The following is a 21,355-nucleotide window of genomic DNA, read 5'->3' on the forward strand; positions in this document are numbered from 1 at the left end:
CAAAAGAAACAGACTGACTAAATGGATACAAAAACAAGACCAATATATATGCTGTCTATAAGAAACGCACTTCAGACCTAACGACATATTTAGACCAAAAGTGAGAGTATGGAAAATACATTCCATGCAAATGGAAAGCAAAAGAAAGCTGGAGTAGCAATCTTCATATCAGACAAAATAGACCTTAAAATAAAGAATATGTCAAGAGATAAGGAAGGACACTACATAAGGAATTAATTCTTGTGTAGATTAATTATGTAATTAATCAAGGAATTAATTCAAGAGGAAGACATAACAATTGTAAATATCTATGCAACCAACATAGGAAACCCTCAATACATAAGACAAACAGAAACAGACATAGAAGGAGAAATTGACAGTAACATAATAATTGTAGGCGACTTTAACACCGCACTCACACCAATGGACAGATCATCAAAACAGAAAACTAATAACTAAACACAAGTCTTAAATGATACTTAGATAAGACAGATCTCATTGATATCTTCAGGACATTCCACCTAAATGCAGAAGAATACATCTTCTTCTCAAGTGCACATGGAACATTCTCCAGGATAGACCACATCTTGGGTCACAAATCAAACCACAAAGTAAATTTAAGAAAATTGAAATCATATCAAGCATCTTCTCTGACCACAATGCTATGAAACTAGATAAGAATTACAAGAAAAAAAACTGTAAGAAACACAGACACATGGAGATTAAATAACACATTTCTAAATAACCAACAGGTTACTGAAGAAATCAAAAAGGAAATAAAAAATTTCTAGAAACAAATAACAATGGAAACATGACAACTCAAAACCTATGGGATGCAGCAAAAGTAGTTCTAAGAGCAATACAATCCTACCTCAAGAAACAAGAAAAATATTGAATAGACAACCTAACTTTACATCTAAAACAACTGGAAAAATAAGAAAAAAAATTAGTAAAAGGAAAAAAATCATAAAGATCTGAGCAGAAATAAATGAAAAAGAAATAAAAGAAGCATAGTAGATTAATAAAACTGAAAGCTGGTTCTTTGAGAAGATAAACAAAATTGACAAGCCTTTAGCCAGGCTCATCAAAAAAAAAAAAAAAAAGAGAGAAGAATCAAATCAACAAAATTAGAAATGAAGACGGGGAGGCTACAACAGACAATACAGAAATACAAAGGATTATAAGAGAGTATTATGAACAACTGCATGGCAATAAAATAGATAACCTGGAAAAAATAGACAGATTCTTAGAAAAGTTCAAATTTCCATGACTAAACCAGGAAGAAATAGAAATTATGAACAACCCATTTACAAGCACTGAAATTGAATCTATGATCAAAAATCTCCCAAAAAACAAAAGCCCAGGATCAGATGGCTTCACAGGAGAATTGTATCAAATATTTAGAGAAGAGCTAATGCCTATCCTTCTAAAACTCTTTTAAAAAATTGCAGAAGAATGAACATTTCCAAACTCATTCTAAGAGGCCACCATTACCCTGATACCAAAACCAGAAAAAGACACCAAAAAAAAGAAAAGAAAACTACATGCCAATATCAATGATGAACAAAGATGTAAAAATCCTCAACAAACATTCAGCAAACACAATTCAGCAACACATTAAAAAGCTCATACACCATGATCAAGTTGAGTTTATTCCAGGGATGCAAGGATTATTCAATATACACAAATAAAACAAAGTGATACACCATATTAACAAATTGAAAGATAAAAACCATATGATAATAGATGCAGAAAAAGCCTTTGACAAAATTCAGCACCCATTTATGATTAAAACTCTTCAAAAAATGGGCATAGAAGGAACCTACCTCAACATACTAAGGGCCATATATGATAAGCCTACAGAAAACATTATTCTCAATGGTGACAAACTGAAAGTATTCTTCCTAAGATCAGGAACAAGTCAATGGTGCCCACTTTCACCACTATTATTCAACATAGCTCTGGAAGTCCTAGCTACAGCAATAAGAGATGAAAAAGAAATAAAATGAATCCAGGTTGGAAAAGTAGAAGTAAAGCTCTCACTGTTTGCAGATGACATGATAGAGTACATAGGAAACCCTAAAGATACTATCAGACAATTACTAGAGCTAATCAATGAATTTAGCAAAGTTGCAGGATACAAAAATCAATACAAATAAATGACTTGCATTTCTATATACTAACAATGAAAAATCAGAAAGAGAAATTAAGGAGTAAATATCATTCAACATTGCAACAAAAAGGATTAAATATCTAGGAAGAAACTTACCTAAGGAAACAAAAGAACTGTACACAGAAAATTATCAGACCCTAATGAAAGAAATGGAAGATGACATAAACAGATAGGGAGATATATATTTCATGTTCCTGGATAGGAAGAATCAATATTGTGAAAATGACTATACTACCAAATGCAATCTACAGATTCAATGTGATCCCTATCAAATTACCAATGGCATTTTTCACAGAACTATAACAAAAAACTTCACAATTCATATAGAAACATAAAAGATCCCGAATAGCCAAAGCAGTCTTGAGAAAGAAGAATAGAACTGGAGGAATCAACCTTCCTGACTTTAGATTATACTACAAAGCTACAGTCATCAAGACAGTATGGTACTGGCACAAAGACAGAAATATAAACAAACGGTACAAGATAGAAAGCCCAGAAATAAACCCATGTACCTATGAGTACCTTATTTTTGACAAAGGTGGCAAGAATATGCAATGGGGCAAAGACAGCCTCTTCAAAAAATGGTTCTGGGAAAACTGGACAGCCATATGTAAAAGAATGAAATTAGAACACTTCCTAACACCGTACACAAAATAAACTCAAAATTTAGGATTAAAGACCTAAATGTAACACCAGAAACTATAAAACTCAGAGGAAAACAGAGGCAGAACACTCGAGGACATAAAACAAAGCATGATTCTCTATGACCCATCTCATAATTTTTGAGTTATGGGAATAAAAACAAAAGTAAACAAGCGGGACCTGATTAAACTTAAAATCTTTTGCACAGGAAAGAAAACTATAAGCAAGATGAAAAGACAACCCTCAGAATAGGAGAAAATAATAGCAAATGAAACAATTGACAAAGGATTAATTTCCAAAATATACAAGCAGCTCATACAAGTCAATACCAGAAAAACAAACAACCCAATCAAAAAGTGAGGAAAAGACCTAAACAGACATTTCTCCAAAGAAGACATATAGATGGGTAACAAAGACATGAAAAGATGCTCAACAGTGCTCATTATTAGAGAAATGCAAGTCAAAACTACAATGAGATATCATCTCATACCAGTCAGAATGGCCATCATCAAAAAGTCTACAAACAATAAATACTGGAGAGGGTGTGGAGAAAAGAAAACACTTTTGCACTGTTGGTGGGAATGTAAATTGATACAGCTACTATGGAAGACAGAATGGAGATCCCTTAAAAAACTAGGAATAAAACCACCATAAGACCCAGCAATCCCACTCCTAGGCATATACCCTGAGGAAACCAAAACTGAAATCAGGACACATATCCCATTGTTCATTGCAGCACTATTTACAATAGCTAGAACAGGGAAGCAACCTAGATGTCCATCAACAGATGAATGGATAAAGAAATGTGGTACCTATTCACAATGGAATATTACTCAGCCATAAAAAGGAACACATTTGAGTCAGTTCTAATGAGGTGGATGAACCTAGAACCTATTATACAGAGTGAAATAAGTCAGAAAGAGAAAGATAAAAATTGTATTCCAACACATATATACGGAATCTAGAAAAATGGTATGAAGAATTTATTTACAGGAAAACAATGGAGAAACTGACATACAGAACAGACTTATGGACATGGGGATAGGGGAGGAGAGGGTGAGATGTATGGAAAGTGTAACATGGAAACTTACACTACCATATGTAAAATAGATAGCCAACGGGAATTTGCTGTTTATCTCAGAAACTCAAATAGGGGCTCTGTATCAACCAGAGGGGTAGAATGGAAAGGGAGATGGGAGGGAGGTTCAAAAGGGCGGTGATATATGTATACCTATGGAGGAGAAGGGGACGACAGAGGATGAGATGGCTGGATGGCATCACTGACTCGATGGATGTGAGTCTGAGTGAACTCCGGGAGTTGGTGATGGACAGGGAGGCCTGGTGTGCTGCGATTCATGGGGTCGCAAAGAGTCGGACACGACTGAGCGACTGAACTGAACTGAACTGATGGCTGATTCATGTTGAGGTTTGACAGAAAACAGCAAAATTCTGTAAAGCAATTATCCTTCAATAAAAAATAAATTAATTAAAAGAAAATTAAAGAAAAAGAACCCACTGGATTTTTGGAAGGAGGAATAATTAGGGGATGTCTCATTGTGGGATAGAGGGATAGTCACAATAGCCTTGAACTGACAACTGCAGGAGTGACCTCAGCTCCCCAGGGTAAGTGTCTGAGAGTTCAGTATGTATGTCCTGACACTTTCTAAATTCCCTGGAGGGCTGACTTCATGGTTCGAACCACACATATACAAACACACAAACATATACACACAAAATCATTTATTTTCCCACTTCAGTTAAAAATAAGTTCAATGTGTGATACAAATGATTTCCTGTGTTTTGTGTGTGTGATTTTTATAACTCAGGTATGATTTCAACACATGGTAATTTGAATGTGTAGCAGCCATAAACATATTTAAAGACATATGATTCAAACAGTTATAATGGGTTGGCAGTTAAAGGCCCAGCCAGTTAGAAAGAATTCTCAAATTTATGAAATGTGTTCTTCATCTGTTGATTCCATGAGTTAAATATTAGGTTGGATATTAACAACTAAATTTTAATAGTGATTTATGAGCATCTAAAATAGGTTTTACACTTAGCATTTAACACCAGTATTCTGTCAGCAATGATTGTTTTTCTCATTTTTAGATATAGAAACTGAAGATAACAAGCATATAGGATCTTGGCCGACTTTAGCATACTGAGAAGCTGGATCCAAAGTTGGTTCTCACATTAAGACCAAAGTTCCTTCCACTAACATATCCCACCTCTCAGAGTAAGCAATGCTCAATACTTCAAGACAGGAAATCATATTTGAGGAAGTTGACAATCTCAGTCTGAAAAATTAGAATTTTCGTTAAATACATATACAATTTTGCTTATTAATTTGAGTGATTAGTTTATACATGGAGTTAAATAACTTACAAACCTTAAAGGGATACTAGATAATACACCAGTTTGTATATGTCAAATTGTGCCTGTATATAATGTGGTTAAGAACATAACTGGCAATCATATTCCAATTCAATATCAGTTCCATTGTGAAAATTTTTTATGTGCTGATTTTTCTCTTTGTGAGAATCCACATTGTAAATATTTAAATATTTGCTGATCCCAGATTGAAATCAACTTGGCAATGAAGTAGTTTATCTAAGGAATGGGATAATATAAAATGTAGGATTCTAAGTTCTCAAGTTCAGTGAAACATAGAGTCACTATACACTGGAATACTATTCTTGGTGTTATGTATATTACCTCACATGATCTTTCTAATGTCCCCATGAGGTAAGACTGTATTCATCCATGTTTTATAGCTGAAAAAGTTGAAGGTTAAGTAATTTGCCCAAGTTCACACAGAAAGTAAGTGGCAGAGCTGGAATTTGAATCCAGACTGTCTGGCTCCAGAAGAATTATAAATGTGACAGTAGGTAATTAATTACAAATAGTTATTTCCTTTTCACTTCTTTCCTTCTCTTTTAAGTCCTATATTAGCTTCACTGACATTTATATTAGAACAAAGAACATTTTTTTCAACCAACACAATAGTGGGTAGGTAGGGAAATGCCTAAAATTTCTTTCAACTCAATCATTAATAATTAATTGAATTCAGGATATTCAGAGGCTAATTATCACTCAGTAGAAATTCTTTCATTGCATTGCATCTTAGTTTAACGTTTACAAGTCCTGAAGGTGCTATGAGAGACAGCAGTGCTTCTAAATTCCTCAAGTAGTGAGTTTCTACCCTTAATCATTTCAGTTAGAAAAACTCAACTTATTGCAGTTCCACTACAATGGAGGACAGCAAGCTAGAAGGGAAATGCTGAAGAACAATGTTGTCTGATTTTAAGCACTATCACTCTATGATAACTTTAACTCTCTCCAAGCCTCAATGTTATAATCAGTAAAAGGGAAATAATAAAACAGGCCTTGAAATGTTGTGATAGAAGGCATGTAAAGTGCCAGCCACCACAAACAGGAGATGTCAGTAGATGTTTTGACAATATTTATCTGGGTTAACTTGGACCAGACCCAGTGTGATCACCATTCTCTGGGTTTTGACACAACTAATTTAGGTTGGGGCCAGAATATGACTGATTAAACAGAATAAAGATCATTTTACATTTCAGATGAAAGTGAAAGTGTTAGTCACTCAGTCGTGTCCAACTCTTTGTGACCCCCACAGACTGTAGCCCACCAGGCTCCTCTGTCCATGGAATTCTCCAGGCAAGAATACTGGAGTGGGTAGCCACATTTCAGATGAACTGAACATTAAGAGAAAAATCAATGTCATTGACATTTTGACTATTGACCTTACAATATAATTCATTACTGACTATACAGACAGACGATTGCCTTAGAAAAGGACCTGCTTGGAATACTGTTTAACTTATTCAACAAAAGTTTTTTAGATTTTTTTTTTTCTTGAAGTGAAGAGGAGGAAAGGTAGTGAATATCAATTAGAGTATCAGAGAAATTCTGGTGTAATTTGTATACATTATCATCCAAACCAAAATGTTCCCATCAAAAAATTATAAATCCTGGCTTCCTCAAAAAGCAGAGCCAAACAAGGGTTTGTGTACAGTTTGTAGAGGAAAGTAATCTCAGGAAGAGTAGAGAACTAAAACAGTGAAACTGGAGCAGCCATAGAAAAGGAAAGCATTCACTGGTCCCATTCTCCTTTTTGGCAAAGGCTAGAGTGCTAAGGCTCTTATATGTCTAGCTCAGATACACAACCATGCCAGGCAGAGCTCTGTAAGTGAAGCATGCCTTAGGATCAGAACAACAGCAGACAGGAAAGCAAGAGATACTCATTCATGTGAGACAAGATACTGTCAAGCTACACCTGAAAGGCTGCCATAGCAATGGTTAGACTAAACACATCCAGAGAGGATGTAGGTGGCTGCTTCTATTTAGAGACTCGTTATGATTATCCCTACTGATATGTCATGCCACAAGACACAAAATCTCTATTGATGTTTAGAAAACTACTTTTTTGTGGTTGCTGAAATTGTGGAATCATATAGTGGCCTCTCTAAATGTAACTGACATCACTAATGTTTCCTATGCTACTGCTGATGTGTGTGCAACAGTAGCAAAAAGATCTTATTTGTCAACTAAAAGAATTTCTTTAAACACTCCACAGGCATTATTATCCTAACCTGATAGAGCTATAGTGACCCACAGGAATTCGGTAACAGGAAAGGAGACATTCATTACACAGGAATTGAAAGGAATGTCGCTTAGAGTAAATTCCTGCTTTGACATTCAGTGTTTAGAAAAGCATATCTCAAATTGTTCTCAAAGGTGAAGAGGAAGTTGGAAAGTAATGACCAAGACAAAAAGAATATAAAGAACTTGGATTAGACAATTATTCGCAAATTGAAGTATTTCCTTGAAGCTTGAAATACAACTTCATCAATGAAAAGGAAAGGATGGGCAATTATCCAGTAAATTAAAAGCTCTCTGAAATCTTCAGATGTTTATCTTTTTTTCCCTCAATATATAAATAATTATGATCAGCAAGATAAAACTGCCAGACAATTTGCCGACAACAACTGTTATGAATCTCTTGAAAATAAAAATTCTAGAATGACCACTTCTATTTTTAGACAGAGATCATTGATGGAAAAAAAAAAAAAGTGGAGTAAAGAAAAAATGCAAAATAAATGGCTTGGAAACTGAATACTTTTCCCATTGAATTTGTTTCCACACTGGTTCACTCTTTTTACAATAGGTCACCCATCTCAGTTAAGTTCTATTGGTAAATGTCTAAGAAGCAGTAATAAGTAAGATAATCTGGTCTTAATCTGTAAGATAATCTGAGAAGTAACTCAGATGTTACCTAAAATAACATATGAATTAATGATATATGATATTTATTTGATTTTCTTCCAAATTCTCTTTTGTGAACTTTGCTTTAAGAAAAAAAGCCATTTTGTATTTTTGAGATGTGAGGAACAAGGTTTCTCCTTGAATATTTATAACTCTAAGAAAATATTACATAAAATATTTGACATCCAAAAAAGAGACAAAGCATTCAATTGGCCAAAAATTCATTTGGGTTTTTCTATAACGTCTTACAGAAAAATCCAAATGAAGTTTTTGGCCTACCCAACAGAATCAGCTCTATTTAGATATTCTTTCTCCCAATGATTATGGTCAGAGTAGCTTATCCTTCCAGATTTGCTATAAATTACTATCAGCTGGTACTAGGTCATCTACCTATCCCTATCATCTCCTCCGCTACAGTCTGGAAATGATTTACTTTGATAAGAAGCCCCTTTCCTTATATTTGGTGCTCACTTACATAGCCAGGAATCAAAATAATCCACTTGTTTTCATGTTATGTTCTGTGATTCATACCTGTCCATAACCTTTTCACAAGGATAAGATGTGTGGTTAGTTGCTCAGTCATGTCTGACTATGTGACCCCATAGACTGTAGCCCGCCAAGATCCTCTGTCCCTGGGGATTCTCCAGGCAAGAATACTGGAATGGGTTGCTATGCCCTCCTCCAAGGGAATGTTCCCTACCCAGGGATCAAACCTAGGTCTCCTGCATTGCAGGCAGATTCTTTACCATCTGAGCCACTGGGAAGCCCTTTCACAAAATAAGGTCATAAACAAGTGATTATCGGATGAAGACATTAAAAATGAAAAAAAAAAAGAATAATATGTCATGCATTTAGGTATTCATTCAGCTTATTATATCCTTATTATGTTTAGAACTGTTACTACACAAGTTATAATAAATATGACCTTTACTTTCAAGGTGCTTGTAGTCTGGTAGAGGAGATATGCACACAAATGACTATGAAAATAAGTGCCACAAGTCAGTTATAAATATCAACATTCAGAAGAGAAGCAAATTGCTTCTCTATGTTGCTAATCTTCCACTGGGCAGGACAAGACTAAAAACTCTTGGGAAACAAGTGTAAAGAACACTCATTTCTCACCATCACCTCCAGGCACAGGTGGTCAACTATGCACCAGACAAATTTAATCTATCCTTGGCCACCTCTATTTGAGTATTTTATTAGGATTTCAAACTCACCATGTCCAAAATCAGATTCACCTAAATCATTTCCTCCTATCTTTCCCCAGCCCTGCTGCCAATCTAGTTCCCTATTTCTGTTATTCAAATAACTTTCTCTTTATATCTCAGTTATTTTCTCTCATAATCAGTCAATAATGTCAAATCACAAACTGTCTACCTCCTTAAAGCTCTTCATTGACCTTTCTTTTCATTTTATTGATTTTAATACCATTTGCACCATTTTCTTTAGTTTTTATTTATCCTGACTATAATAGTCTAATCTTTATCCTGCTGACAGATTAATCTTCTCAACTGATAGCCCCAAATATATAATTCTCATGTTCAAACACATTTAGAGTCTTTAAAATAGTTAACTATCTGAGTCAATGTTTCTAACCTTGGCATTCAACATATTCTGAGACTATATTTCCAGCACTTAACCTCTGTCCAAACAGTCACCTCCTTATATTTCTAGACTAGAGCATAGTGCTTTAAAGTTCCGACTCAAGACATTTCATCCATCCAGGACCTCCAGTTTTTCAAGTTTTGTGTGAAGCTTTTGTTGATATTCCTACACTCCAAACTAAGCTAGTTGTGAATTCCCCATAAATATTATTTATTACTTAAGACTTCTAATATAATCAAACTTATAAATTGGGATTAGAGTTAGGGTTGGAGGATGAGCCAACTATTTGACTTATCCTCCTCGTCCCCCCTTCTAGGGCAAGAGTTGAGTCTTATTGATCTCTATAAACCCCAGCATCTAGCATAGGATCTGTCTTATAGTGTATTCAATCTGTTTTTTCCCTGTAAAATAGAATGTTCAACCCCTAACAAATAAATTTCAACAAGCAGTTAAATTCATCTTTAGATACCAATAATGTGATGTTTACCCTGCTTGCAAAAGCCTTGAACATTTTAATCTTTCCTAAGTTAATGCAAAGTTCAAAGAGGCAAATGACACTTGAAAAATAAATTACTTCCAGGGCCTCCTTTTTCTTGGACTCCTTCTTCATTTAATTTTTCTCATTCCTGACAGCCAAAAATTCATCGATCTAGACTTAAAAGCCAGAGGAGCTTAAAAGCCACTGTAGGGGTCTGTTCAGTTTTAAATACAATTTAGAAAATCTTGAAAAAGAATAACAGTTCCTTTTCAGGAAGCTCCCATACATATTTCAATAGAACAGCTCTCCAAATTAGAGATTGTAAAATATTATACAACCAACGAAGTAATAGAAAAAGTCACTCACTGCCATGCAGAAAGATTTCCTTGATTTTTACGAAGAGTACAAAAAGACTATATTGTATTTATTTAAATCTGAGACTGACAAAAAAATCAGAAAGAAAAAGAAAAATAGTCAATTTCTCTGAAAGATCATTACTTAGGAATAAATTACCATGCCAAAAAAAAAAAAAAAAGCATGGACCTTCTTGACAACTTGTGAATTTAAGGCAGATGAAATGCCTCCCTCTGTACCCCTATAATCAACTCTGCTGATGAAATATGTTAAGTATTCTAAGCTTGGGGAACATATAAAGCTTTGAAATCAATGTGTTTCCGGTACAGGGGATTAGGAAAAGAACTTAATAAATCAGCTTAGGAAATGCTTCATTTCCTGTACCATATCTGGGAAGGAAAACATAAAACAGGCAGAACCAGGTGCAGCAAAATCATATACGTGGGTGGGAAAATCTCTTCCAATTCCTTCTGGACCGCACTCAGCTGGTCAATTTATGCTCTCTGGAGCTAGTGCTTCTTTTTCTAGGATAAATGGGGTAGATTTTATAGACATTTGCCTTAAATTAACAAAGACTCATTGACAGAGGCTGAAGCAGATAGTCATTATGTAACTGTTGTCTCTGCTCAAATGAAAAATTATTTCAGTTGGGTTAAAATTCCTTAGAAAGAAGATACTACTAACAGAGAGGTTGGTATCATTGCCAGTGAGCTAACGGACCTTGGTATTTTCTTAACATGACCATAATAGAAAAAAAAAACCAAACTGCCAGGTAATCTCTGGGTTATCCTTCACATTTCCATCTTCCTTACAGTCAGGTTTTGCAGCCTGCTTCCATGGATTCGATTCCAATTTGCTTTCAGAAATACATGTAATCCATTCACAGTTTAACAGTGCAAGGGACGTAGTGTACTTATGTATTGATGTTTGCAGACCTGGGACGGCAAGAAGCTGAACTCAGACGTTCAGAATTTACATTGACCTGACACGTGTTTGTGAGCAGTGTTTCTCATGGCACCAATTCTGATCAATCTCTCCCATGCAAACTGCAGAGTTACTTATAAGCTAGTGTGCTGATTTCTGTGTCACCTCATGAATAGTTTTTGTTCTGAAAAAATCAGAACTTTGTAAATCATCTAAGCTAACTTTTGGTCTTGATACCCACTGCAACTTAAATCTGGAAGCTCCCAGATGGGCTGTAATCAATTGTATGTGACTTTGTAGTGTTTGGGTATTTGTCCTAAATGTATACACATATTTTGAAAAATTAAAGATAAATATTGTTCAAGAAGGAGTGTGTTTATTTTTTTCTTACATAATCTTTGCTAACTGGAATTTTGTAATCAGTGGACTTTTGAAAAGAGCACATGCAAAATAAAATTAAGGGCTGTGCTGGTAGCTCAGATGGTAAAGAGTCCACCTGCAATGTGGGAGACCTGGGTTCGATCCCTGGGTTAGGAAGATCCCCTAGAGGAGGGCATGGAAAAATAAAATTAGAATTGAGTTCTTTTTTCCAGGGCTCCTCAGAGTCAGAATTAATGTGTCTCAACTGTGTTCTTTTATGATAGCATTTTGTATTATGGTTTTTGCACTTATTAAATCTATATTGTGTTAGAATTACATGTTTATTTCTCCCAGTGGTGTATTTACCACTGTGGGCAAGGACAATGTCTTACTCATTTTTGCATACATTTTACTGCTGAGTACATGGTGGGAGCCTAATAAATATTGATTAAATTTAATTACTTACAGTAAATCTCTCTGGAAGGGTTAAAAGTCAAATGTAATCCTTTCTTGCAACTGGTTATTAATATAGTCAGGGCTTATATAGGTGCATATATATATATATCCTTTATCTAAGTTTCAGAATCTGCAATCAGTAGGGTTTTTATGTCTATAAATTCCCTGAAATGTTATGCAAAATATTGTACATACATGTGTAGATATGTGCTATACACTTTAATCAAGTGACTCTCCTCCTTTCTCACCCTCCCCCCTCAAGATATTCACTTCCCCAGGGAGCTTTATCCAACCTCTCAATTTATCAGAGCCAGAAAACAGTTAGGACAAATAATTGGCCAGCAACTGCAACACAACATTTCTGATTATTACAGCCTTTCTCCATACATGACAACCTTCTTATATCTAGACTTACATCTGAAAAGAGTACGTTTTTGAGAAATAGCCCATTTTTAACCAGCATATGATCCTCAGATTGTGACTTTCCAAAAAGGCTACTGTACATACTCAGCACCTTTAGGATGCCATGGAACACACTGGAAGGCCGCTGCTGCAGCAAACGTTTTCCTTCAGTGAAAACAAGCATCCTCTCTGTGGTGCCTTTTCCGTGCACTCTCCAGCCACACGCACACACTCAACTCAGCAAATGCACTGCTGCGTCTGCATTTCAGGGCAAACTCCCTGAACGTAAACTGAGGCTCAGAGCGTCTGACCGGTGGTTTCTAATCCACACCATCAGAAAAACAAGAGAAAATGGTACCTGTGTTTTGACTACCGCTAGCAATACTGGACAGAAGAAGACAAAAGATGGTGCCTTGAAGCAGCTTCATAGTGCCTGAGGACGGTCACAGCGGCTCCTCTCTCCAGAGTCAGGCAGGGACAATACCCTCCCAGCCTGGCAGGGCCTTAGCAAATGGAAAAGGTGTGCTAGATGTGAACAGCCACTGCCCATTCCTACTTATTTCGGAGGCTCTGATAAAGAACGGGAGGAAATGCACACATTCCCTTTGGGAGTTCAACAGAGAGGAGATTTATTGTTTCAGTCCCTTACAGGAACTCTTTTTTTTTCCCTCTTCCTTTGGCAGCCACTTGTGTTTTTGTTACTACATTATTTTGTTCTTCTTCAACAAAAAGGTCAGGACGGGTTTTGAACAGAAAGAGATCTTTCTTGAGAATGGATCATACAGGCTTTCTAACTTTTGTTTTGAAAGTGTGTTTTGGAGTGATTATAAAGGGGTGACTCTGTTTGGATAAAGAGGCTTTAACTGCCCGAGGGTTAAATTTTAAAGCAGAATTCACAAGGAATCAACTTCTCTTTTTCCAACTTGAAAGCCAAATTAGTAAAGGCCACCTTCTGGAAAGAAAGAAAGTGAAGCTGCTCTGTTATGTCTGACTCTTTGTGACCCTGTGGACTGTAGCCCACCAGGTTCCTCCGTCCGTGGGATTCTCCAGGCAAGAATACTGGAGTGGGTTGCCCATTTCCTTCTCCAAGGGATCTTCCCAACTCAGGGATCGAACCCAACCCAGGTCTCCTGCATTGCAGGCAGACACTTTAACCTCTGAGCCACCAGGGAAGCCCACCTTATGGAGATAAATGAAAAACTTTATGAAAGTAGATCATGCTCTGAGTAAGGGAAAAGACCTCTTATTTAATGGCCAAGGAAGTTTTTCAGGATATTTCTCATAGAATTAAGTAAAATCATGTGAATGCCCACTGGTCATTCCTAGTCTTATTGTTGGAATCTGATAAAGGAAAAGGAAAAATTACTTATAATACTCCACAGATACTCTTCTCTAGGAAATGTGATTGAAAAGGCACTGCTGGGGTGGGTAGAATGCTCTTGTAACAGATCAGTGAGGTTGAGAGAGATGAAGTCCTTGGACCAGAATACCAATCAGGCAAGATCTTCAGTGTATCAGGGATCTCTTTGATGTTAGCAGCAATTGATTAAAACACGTAAAGCAGCCACAGTCCTGGCTAAAATCCCTGTGTGTGCCAAGTAATTCTACACTTCTCCCCAGTCACAGGCTGCACATCTAATCTCAGCCAATCATCCTTTTATATACCTTCAGGCATGAAGCCCTGTGGACAAAAGAGTGTCAATGGATCAATACTAATTCATCTGCTCCACCAAGAAAACTATTCCCAAATTACAACTCTACCTGTTCATAAGGAGAACACACATTTCACGGCTGCACGGTGCTGGGCAGGACTCATGACAAGAGTGGTTAAACAAGTCACTGATCAAAACATCATAAAACACTAGCTTGTTTTATCCCAAGTTACGCCAAGTCCCAGAAGAGCCTCCAAGTGTCTATTTTGTGTATAAAACCTAATTTTACTCTCCCTTCTAAGTAATTTTCTAAAACAGACTGCCTTTGGAGTTGTTACTCAATTTAGCATATCCTGGACACTATAAAGATAGCAATGTATGTGAATAGATGTTACATGCATTTTCCAGAAATAAATTGGGGTGTGGCCAAGGACTCACAGTGGAGACTTCACATTACTTCACTTCCTGCTCCTTGTTCTGTTTTAACTCTGGTGTTTTTAGCACACATGGTCACTTCTGATGTTGGTTAAAATCACTGTTGCAAGGATGCAACAATATTTTTATTTCTTTGATTTTGATGCCTGATTGCAAGGCATTTCCGTGAAAAAAAATTAGATGCCTATTAGAAGAAAGCTTGATAATAGAAAATTAGGTATATTTAAAAGATAAGTCCTGTAGTTGAGAAAAATAAAGACAAAACCCAAGAAATACTTTTTTAAATGGCTTGGCAAAAAATTGGAAAACTAGGAGTAATATGGTGAGTCAGTTTCATCTTAATTGATGAGAAGGTACTTTTAAGGTAAAACAATTTGTTGAAACAGTGGTGATTGCAACAAGTTACAGAGATCAACAGCATAAAACAGAAAGTACAAATACAATCTATATATAGCTATCTACATATATACATAGACACAGATACATTGCCCATATGTGTGTGTGTGTAGAGAGAGTAGATATAGGCTAATTTAACATATAGTAAACGTGATGAGTAGAATGGATTATTTCATTAGCAATTTTTTACAAGTTACAAGTGATCAATTCAAAGAAATAGAGGAAAATAACAGAATGGGAAAGACTCAAGATTTCTTAAAGAAAATTAGAGATATCAAGAGAACATTTCATGCAAAAGTGGGCACAGTAAAGGACAGAAATGGTACGGACCTGAGAAGAAGAAGATATTAAGAAGAGGTGGCAAGAATACACAGAAAAACTATACAAAAAATATCTTCATGACCCAGATAATCATGATGGTGTGATCACTCACCTAGAACCAGACATCCTGGAATGTGAAGTCAAGTGGGCTTTAGGAAGCATCACTACAAACAAAGCTAGTGGAGGTGATGGAATTCCAGTTGAGCTATTTCAAGTCCTGAAAGATGATGCTGTGAAAGTGCTGCACTCAATATGCCAGCAAATTTGGAAAACTCAGCAGTGGCCACAGGAGTGGAAAAGGTCAGTTTTCACTCTAATCCCAAAGAAAGGCAATGCCAAAGAATGTTCATACTACCACACAATTACACTCATCTCACATGCAAGCAAAGTAATGCTCAAAATTCTCCAAGCCAGGCTTCAACAGTACATGAACTTCCAGATGTTCAAGCTGGATTTAGAAAGGGCAAAGGAACCAGAGATCAAATTGCGAACATCCACTGGATCATAGAAAAAGCAAGAGAATTCGAAAAACATCCACTTCTGCTTTACTGACTACGCCAAAGCCTTTGATTGTGTGGATCACAACAAACTGTGCAAAATTCTTAGAGCTGGGAATACCAGACCACCTTACCTACTACCTGAGAAATCTGTATGCAGGTCAAAAAGCAACTGTTAGATCCAGACATGGAACAATGAACTGGTTCCAAATTGGGAAAGGGGTATGTCAAGACCGTATATTGTCACCCTGTTTATTTAACTTCTATGTAGAGTACACCATGTGAAATGCTGGACTGGATGAAACACAAGCTAGAATCAAGATTGGCAGAAGTATCAGTAACCTCAGATACACAGATGACACCACCCTTATGGCAGAAAGTGAAGAAGAACTAAAGAGCCTCTTGATGAAAGTGAAAGAGGAGAGTGAAGAAGCTGGCTTAAAACTCCACATTCAAAAAATGAAGATCATGGCATCTGGTCCCATCACTTCATGGCAAATAGATGGGGAAACAGTAGAAACAGTAACGGACTTTATTATTTTGGCCTCCAAAAATCACTGCAGATGGTGACTGCAGCCATGAAATTAAAAGATGCTTGCTTCTTGGAAGAAAAGCTATGACCAACATAGACAGCATATTAAAAAGCAGAGACATTACTTTGCTAACAAAAGTCCATCTAGTCAAAGCTATGGTTTTTCTAGTAGTCATGTATGGATGTGAGAGTTAGACCATAAAGAAAGCTGGGTGACAAGGAATTGGTGCTTTTGAACTGCGGTGTTGGAGAAGACTCTTGAGAGTTCCTTGGACTGCAAGGAGATCCAACCAGTCAATCTTAAAGGAAATCAGTCCTGAATAGTCAGTGGAAGGACTGATACTGAAGCTGAAACTCCAATACTTCAGCCACCTGATGTGAAGAACTGACTCCTTGGAAAAAACCCTGATGCTGGTAAAGATTGAAGGAAGGAGGAAAAGAGGATGACAGATGATGAGATGGTTGGATGGCATCACTGACTTGATGTACATGAGTTTGAGCAACCTCTGGGAATCAGTGATGGACAGGGAAGTCTGGTGTGCTGCAGTCCATGGAGTATCAAAGAGTCTGACACGACTAAGTGACTGAACAAGTTACTAACCATCTTAAAAAATCAAAGTTATCTATCTACTTCAAATACCAAAATAATATCTTATATGTTAAAATTTAAATGTAAAAATCAAAATTATAACATTCTGAAAGAGAAATAGGTGTATGTAACTAGAGTAGAGAGGCTATTTTATGCATAAAACCAAAAGAAGAGTTCTTAAAAGAAAGTTTTGATTTGTTTTCTTATATAGAAAGTAAAATATTTTTGGTTCAACACACAATAAGATGAAAAGGCAAATTTTAATGCCTATAAAAAATAATACATAAAAAAGATTTTAATCCTTCATATGTAAAGACCTCTTGCTAATAAATAATAAAACAATGACTCTGCAACTTAAACACAGACAAAATAACATCATCATGGAAGAAAGAGAAGGCCAACAAATGGAAAAGCATATTTATCTCAGTAGAAATCACAAAGAAATGGATGTTCAAGAATATAACTGTGTTCAAGATAGAACATTTTTATTTTTTGCTTTCCCAATATAATTAGGTATATTTTCTGACAAGTCCCAGTTTAAAAGAATTTAAGGAAAGTTACTGTCTTATTCTTGGTGTATGATCTTTCAGGTGGTTGTAACCTGACAACATACATCAAAGTTATTGATACACCAAAACAACATACACCTATATTAAAGAACCATACTCTTTGAACTTGCAATGATATGCTTAGGAATTTATTCTAAAAATGAAGATACTCATTAAGATTTATGTTATTATAAACATTTATCAACATTAATTATTAAAAAATAAGATAGAATATTTTGCCACAAAATACCAAAGAAATTGTTATGGATATGGAAACACATTCGTGATATTTTGTTGTATGTTTCTGCGCATTTACATGTACATATGCATATATACATATATATATAATAGAAAATATTAATAGTGCTTATCTCTTGGTAGTGAGCTGCAGATGGTTTTTATCTCATAATTGTTTATTTTTCTTTAAAAGTTTCTCAGAGCAAAACATTATTTCTATCTTTAAACAAAACAAAGTTTTTGTATGATCTGATACTTTTTGTTTAATTTAATATTTTGACAGAATATTAATAAAACATTTTGTATTCTAACCTACTTGAATGTTTTAATTATTTGAAAGCTAGATAATTACTTAATAATCTATGGCTTAAGAGTGCTTTAATAAAAGAAAACCTGGGAAGAGACCTAAACCACCTTAACCTGAGAGATGAAAAGATGCTTTTTCTTTTTTTTTTTTTTTCACAATTTGTCCTCTGTATTCCTTGCTGAATCAGAAAGATAAGCTGTTGTGGGGTCACACAAGAGCAATCTCAGAACTCTTTACAAGCACTTCTTAAAGTCTGCCATTGACTTCTTTGACACTGAATAAGTTGTATAATGAAGACTCCAACACTGATGAGTGTATGTTAACTTGTGTGGTACTGAAAAGATTTATTCAGCCGTCATCATAATTGAACCCCCAAATTAAACTTCCTTTCCATACTTGATTCTTCCTCTCTGTCAGCTTGTCACTGAATAAAATAACCTAAAGAAGTAGGAAGACCAAAAAGTGATCATGAGCTGGCAAAGAGCATGAGCTCTTGTGTTCAAATCCCACCTCCTTCCTTTAGTCCTCGGTGGCTCTACTGAGTTACTCAGCCTCATTAAGTCATATTCCAGGGTCTTCGAAAATTGTATATTAAAGCAAGCAAACCTTAAACTTGTAATTTAGGCGGAAATAAGTTGTTTTAGATCAATGGTATATTTTCATGTTGTTAAGATTTTTAAATAAGCTGTATTATTCCAAAGTGATAACCACTTTGCAAAAAAGTATTCAGATGATAAGAGTTCCAAAATATTGTCAAGAGCAGATTAAACAGAGTCTCAACTCTTTTTCTCAGGATTTTATTTCATGTTCCACTTTTCAGATTTTTAAAAATATCAGTCCTTTCTCTGGTATAGATAGAACCTAACAAATTATTTTTGTTACTTCCCTATCTGAAATCCCTGGTGGCTCACATGGTAAAGAATCTGCTTGCAATGCAGAAGACCTGGGTTCAATCCCTGGGTTGGGAAGATCCCTAGAGAAGGGAATGGCAACCTACTCCAGTATTCTTGCCTGGAGAATTCCATGGACAGAGGAGCCTGGTGGGCTACAGTCCATGAGATCAAAAATTGTTGGACACAATTGAGTGGCTAACACTTTCAACACTATCTAAAATGGTAACTGGGGGATCTTCTGAAGGTATTGAGAAAAGAGTTGAAGATAAACAGACTCATGTACTAAAGATATTAGGTCCCTCTCCTGCATAGCCAAAATGGATATGAGGATCAATAGTGGGTCCTAGAGAAGGGAATGGCAACTCACTCCAGTATGCTTGCCTTGAGAATTCTATGGACAGAGGAGCCTGGAGGGCTCATGGGTTCAGCACATGGGTTCACAAAGAGTCAGATATGACTGAATGACTAACACATTATACAACAATGCCAGTAAAATATCTTCCTAACTTCCTGTATTTCTAGTAATCAATTCCTAGTGTCTCAAGGCTAATGCTATATTATTGCTCCTCAAATGAAAAAGCAGACATGGCAAGCTGATTTTTAAAGCTTCCAAAGAACATATCTTTTACATTCTACAATTGTTGTTTACAGTTGTTCAGTCACGTTGGACTCTTTGTAACTCCATGGACTGCAGCACGCCAGGCTTCCTTGTCTTTCACTATCTCCCAGAGTTTGCTCAAACTCATCTCTATTGAGTTGGTGATGCCATCCAACCATCTCTCCCTCTGTTATCTCCTTCTCCTGCTTTCAATCTTTCCCAGCATCAGGGTCTTTTCCAATTACTGGGTTCTTCATATCAGGTGGCCAAAGTATTGGAACTTCAGCTTCATCATCAGTCCTTCCAATGAATATTCAATGGTTCATTACAATTTTACACCTCAACATATAAAGACAGTCCTTTCACTTCACACCAACTTGATAGGGTTCAATCTCATAATTCTTGATATACAAGGACATAATATGGAGGAATCATAAAAACACAGTAGCTCATAGATAAGATTTACAAAAAATTATTTTAGAACAAATTCTTAAGTTATCATTTTTCAGGAGTAACCTTGACAAATAGTGAATGAATTTGCATATCCAACAGTTGAAATGACTTCAGTTTATTATTCTGTAAAAATGTTCTCCTGTTGGACCACTCTTGTTAAAAAGTTCAATCACCATTTTTCATCCTCATCTCCCTTAAGAAGCTCTGAAAATCATTGCCATAAATTGATTTTTTTTTGTATACAAAACTGAACTTAAGGGTCTTTTCCCATTAATCATATAGATCATATTAACAAAGAAATGAGATTTTTACCAGAACTTTTGGGCAATAAATGAAAGATAAATCATCGAGTTATATCTAATGAAGCACAGGTATGGCTACTTCCTTGGAATTCTGGAATATTTAAATGAACTCAGAAATAAACAGGCAAATATAAAGTACTTCATTATTTACTCAACTTTCCATTTAGCTCAGCTGTTACTACATACTCCATGTCCAAGATTTCTGCTCTGATGTCTTATTTTGGGTGTGCTAGAAATAGTATCTTAGGGAAATACTCTTTTTTTTTTTATGTCAAATGACACCTAATAAAAATGAGTGAGCAGTATATGCCAAGGATTTTTTACAGATATATTTATACAAAAGTGTGATGAAAGTGAATGGCATTTTCGTGCTGTCACTGTTTATATATGTCCCATCCGGCTTAACTAAGCTACCTATTCAGATTTTGCTCCTTTTTTTCCCTACCCATTTTAGTTCTTATTTTCAGTTTAGCAAATCCCTTTTGCATTGTTCATCTCTGTGGCCATTTCGTAATACTCAAAGGAATCTTTCACAGGACCAGATCTGAAACAATTTAAAAGCATGATGAGGTGATTTATTTACTTCTTCCTTCCAAACTTCCAGACAAATGGAAGTTGAAATTAATTCTCTACAATCTGGGTTGTTTCTTTCTCTCCTTTATTTTTTTCCAAATAAAGAAAGCCAGCTACAGGCACAGCTCTCTCGTATTTTCACAGAAACATATAAACTTAAAATTAGAAATTGTGTCTGTACTGGTTCATTCCTCTTAATAAAGCACTCTTTACACATAATTAACTCAGTGAAAGAATTACCTTACTAATGTCTTTGGGGCTATTCCCCAGGAATTCAAGAAACTGCTGCTTACTCTGTGTCTATTTCATTCTCATTTTGGTCATTCTCTC

At 35.8% G+C, this 21,355-nt stretch overlaps 1 protein-coding gene across 2 annotated transcripts in view; it reads right to left on the minus strand.

Annotated features, from left to right (window-relative positions):
- The window catches only part of EMCN (endomucin), a 128,360-nt gene extending 115,060 nt beyond the window's left edge, over positions 1 to 13,300 (minus strand). Inside the window, exon 1 of one of the 2 annotated variants that reach the window (XM_055587809.1) lies at positions 13,051 to 13,300. In XM_055587809.1, coding sequence (XP_055443784.1) covers positions 13,051 to 13,120 — 70 coding nt within the window. In that variant the 5' untranslated portion in view covers positions 13,121 to 13,300. The remainder of the gene's footprint in view (positions 1 to 13,050) is intronic. The other variant, XM_055587808.1, reaches the window with a different exon arrangement.
- Between the last annotated feature and the right edge of the window lie 8,055 nt (positions 13,301 to 21,355).

Source organism: Bubalus kerabau, chromosome 7 (assembly GCF_029407905.1).
Source record: "Bubalus kerabau isolate K-KA32 ecotype Philippines breed swamp buffalo chromosome 7, PCC_UOA_SB_1v2, whole genome shotgun sequence".
NCBI lineage: Eukaryota > Metazoa > Chordata > Mammalia > Artiodactyla > Bovidae > Bubalus > Bubalus kerabau.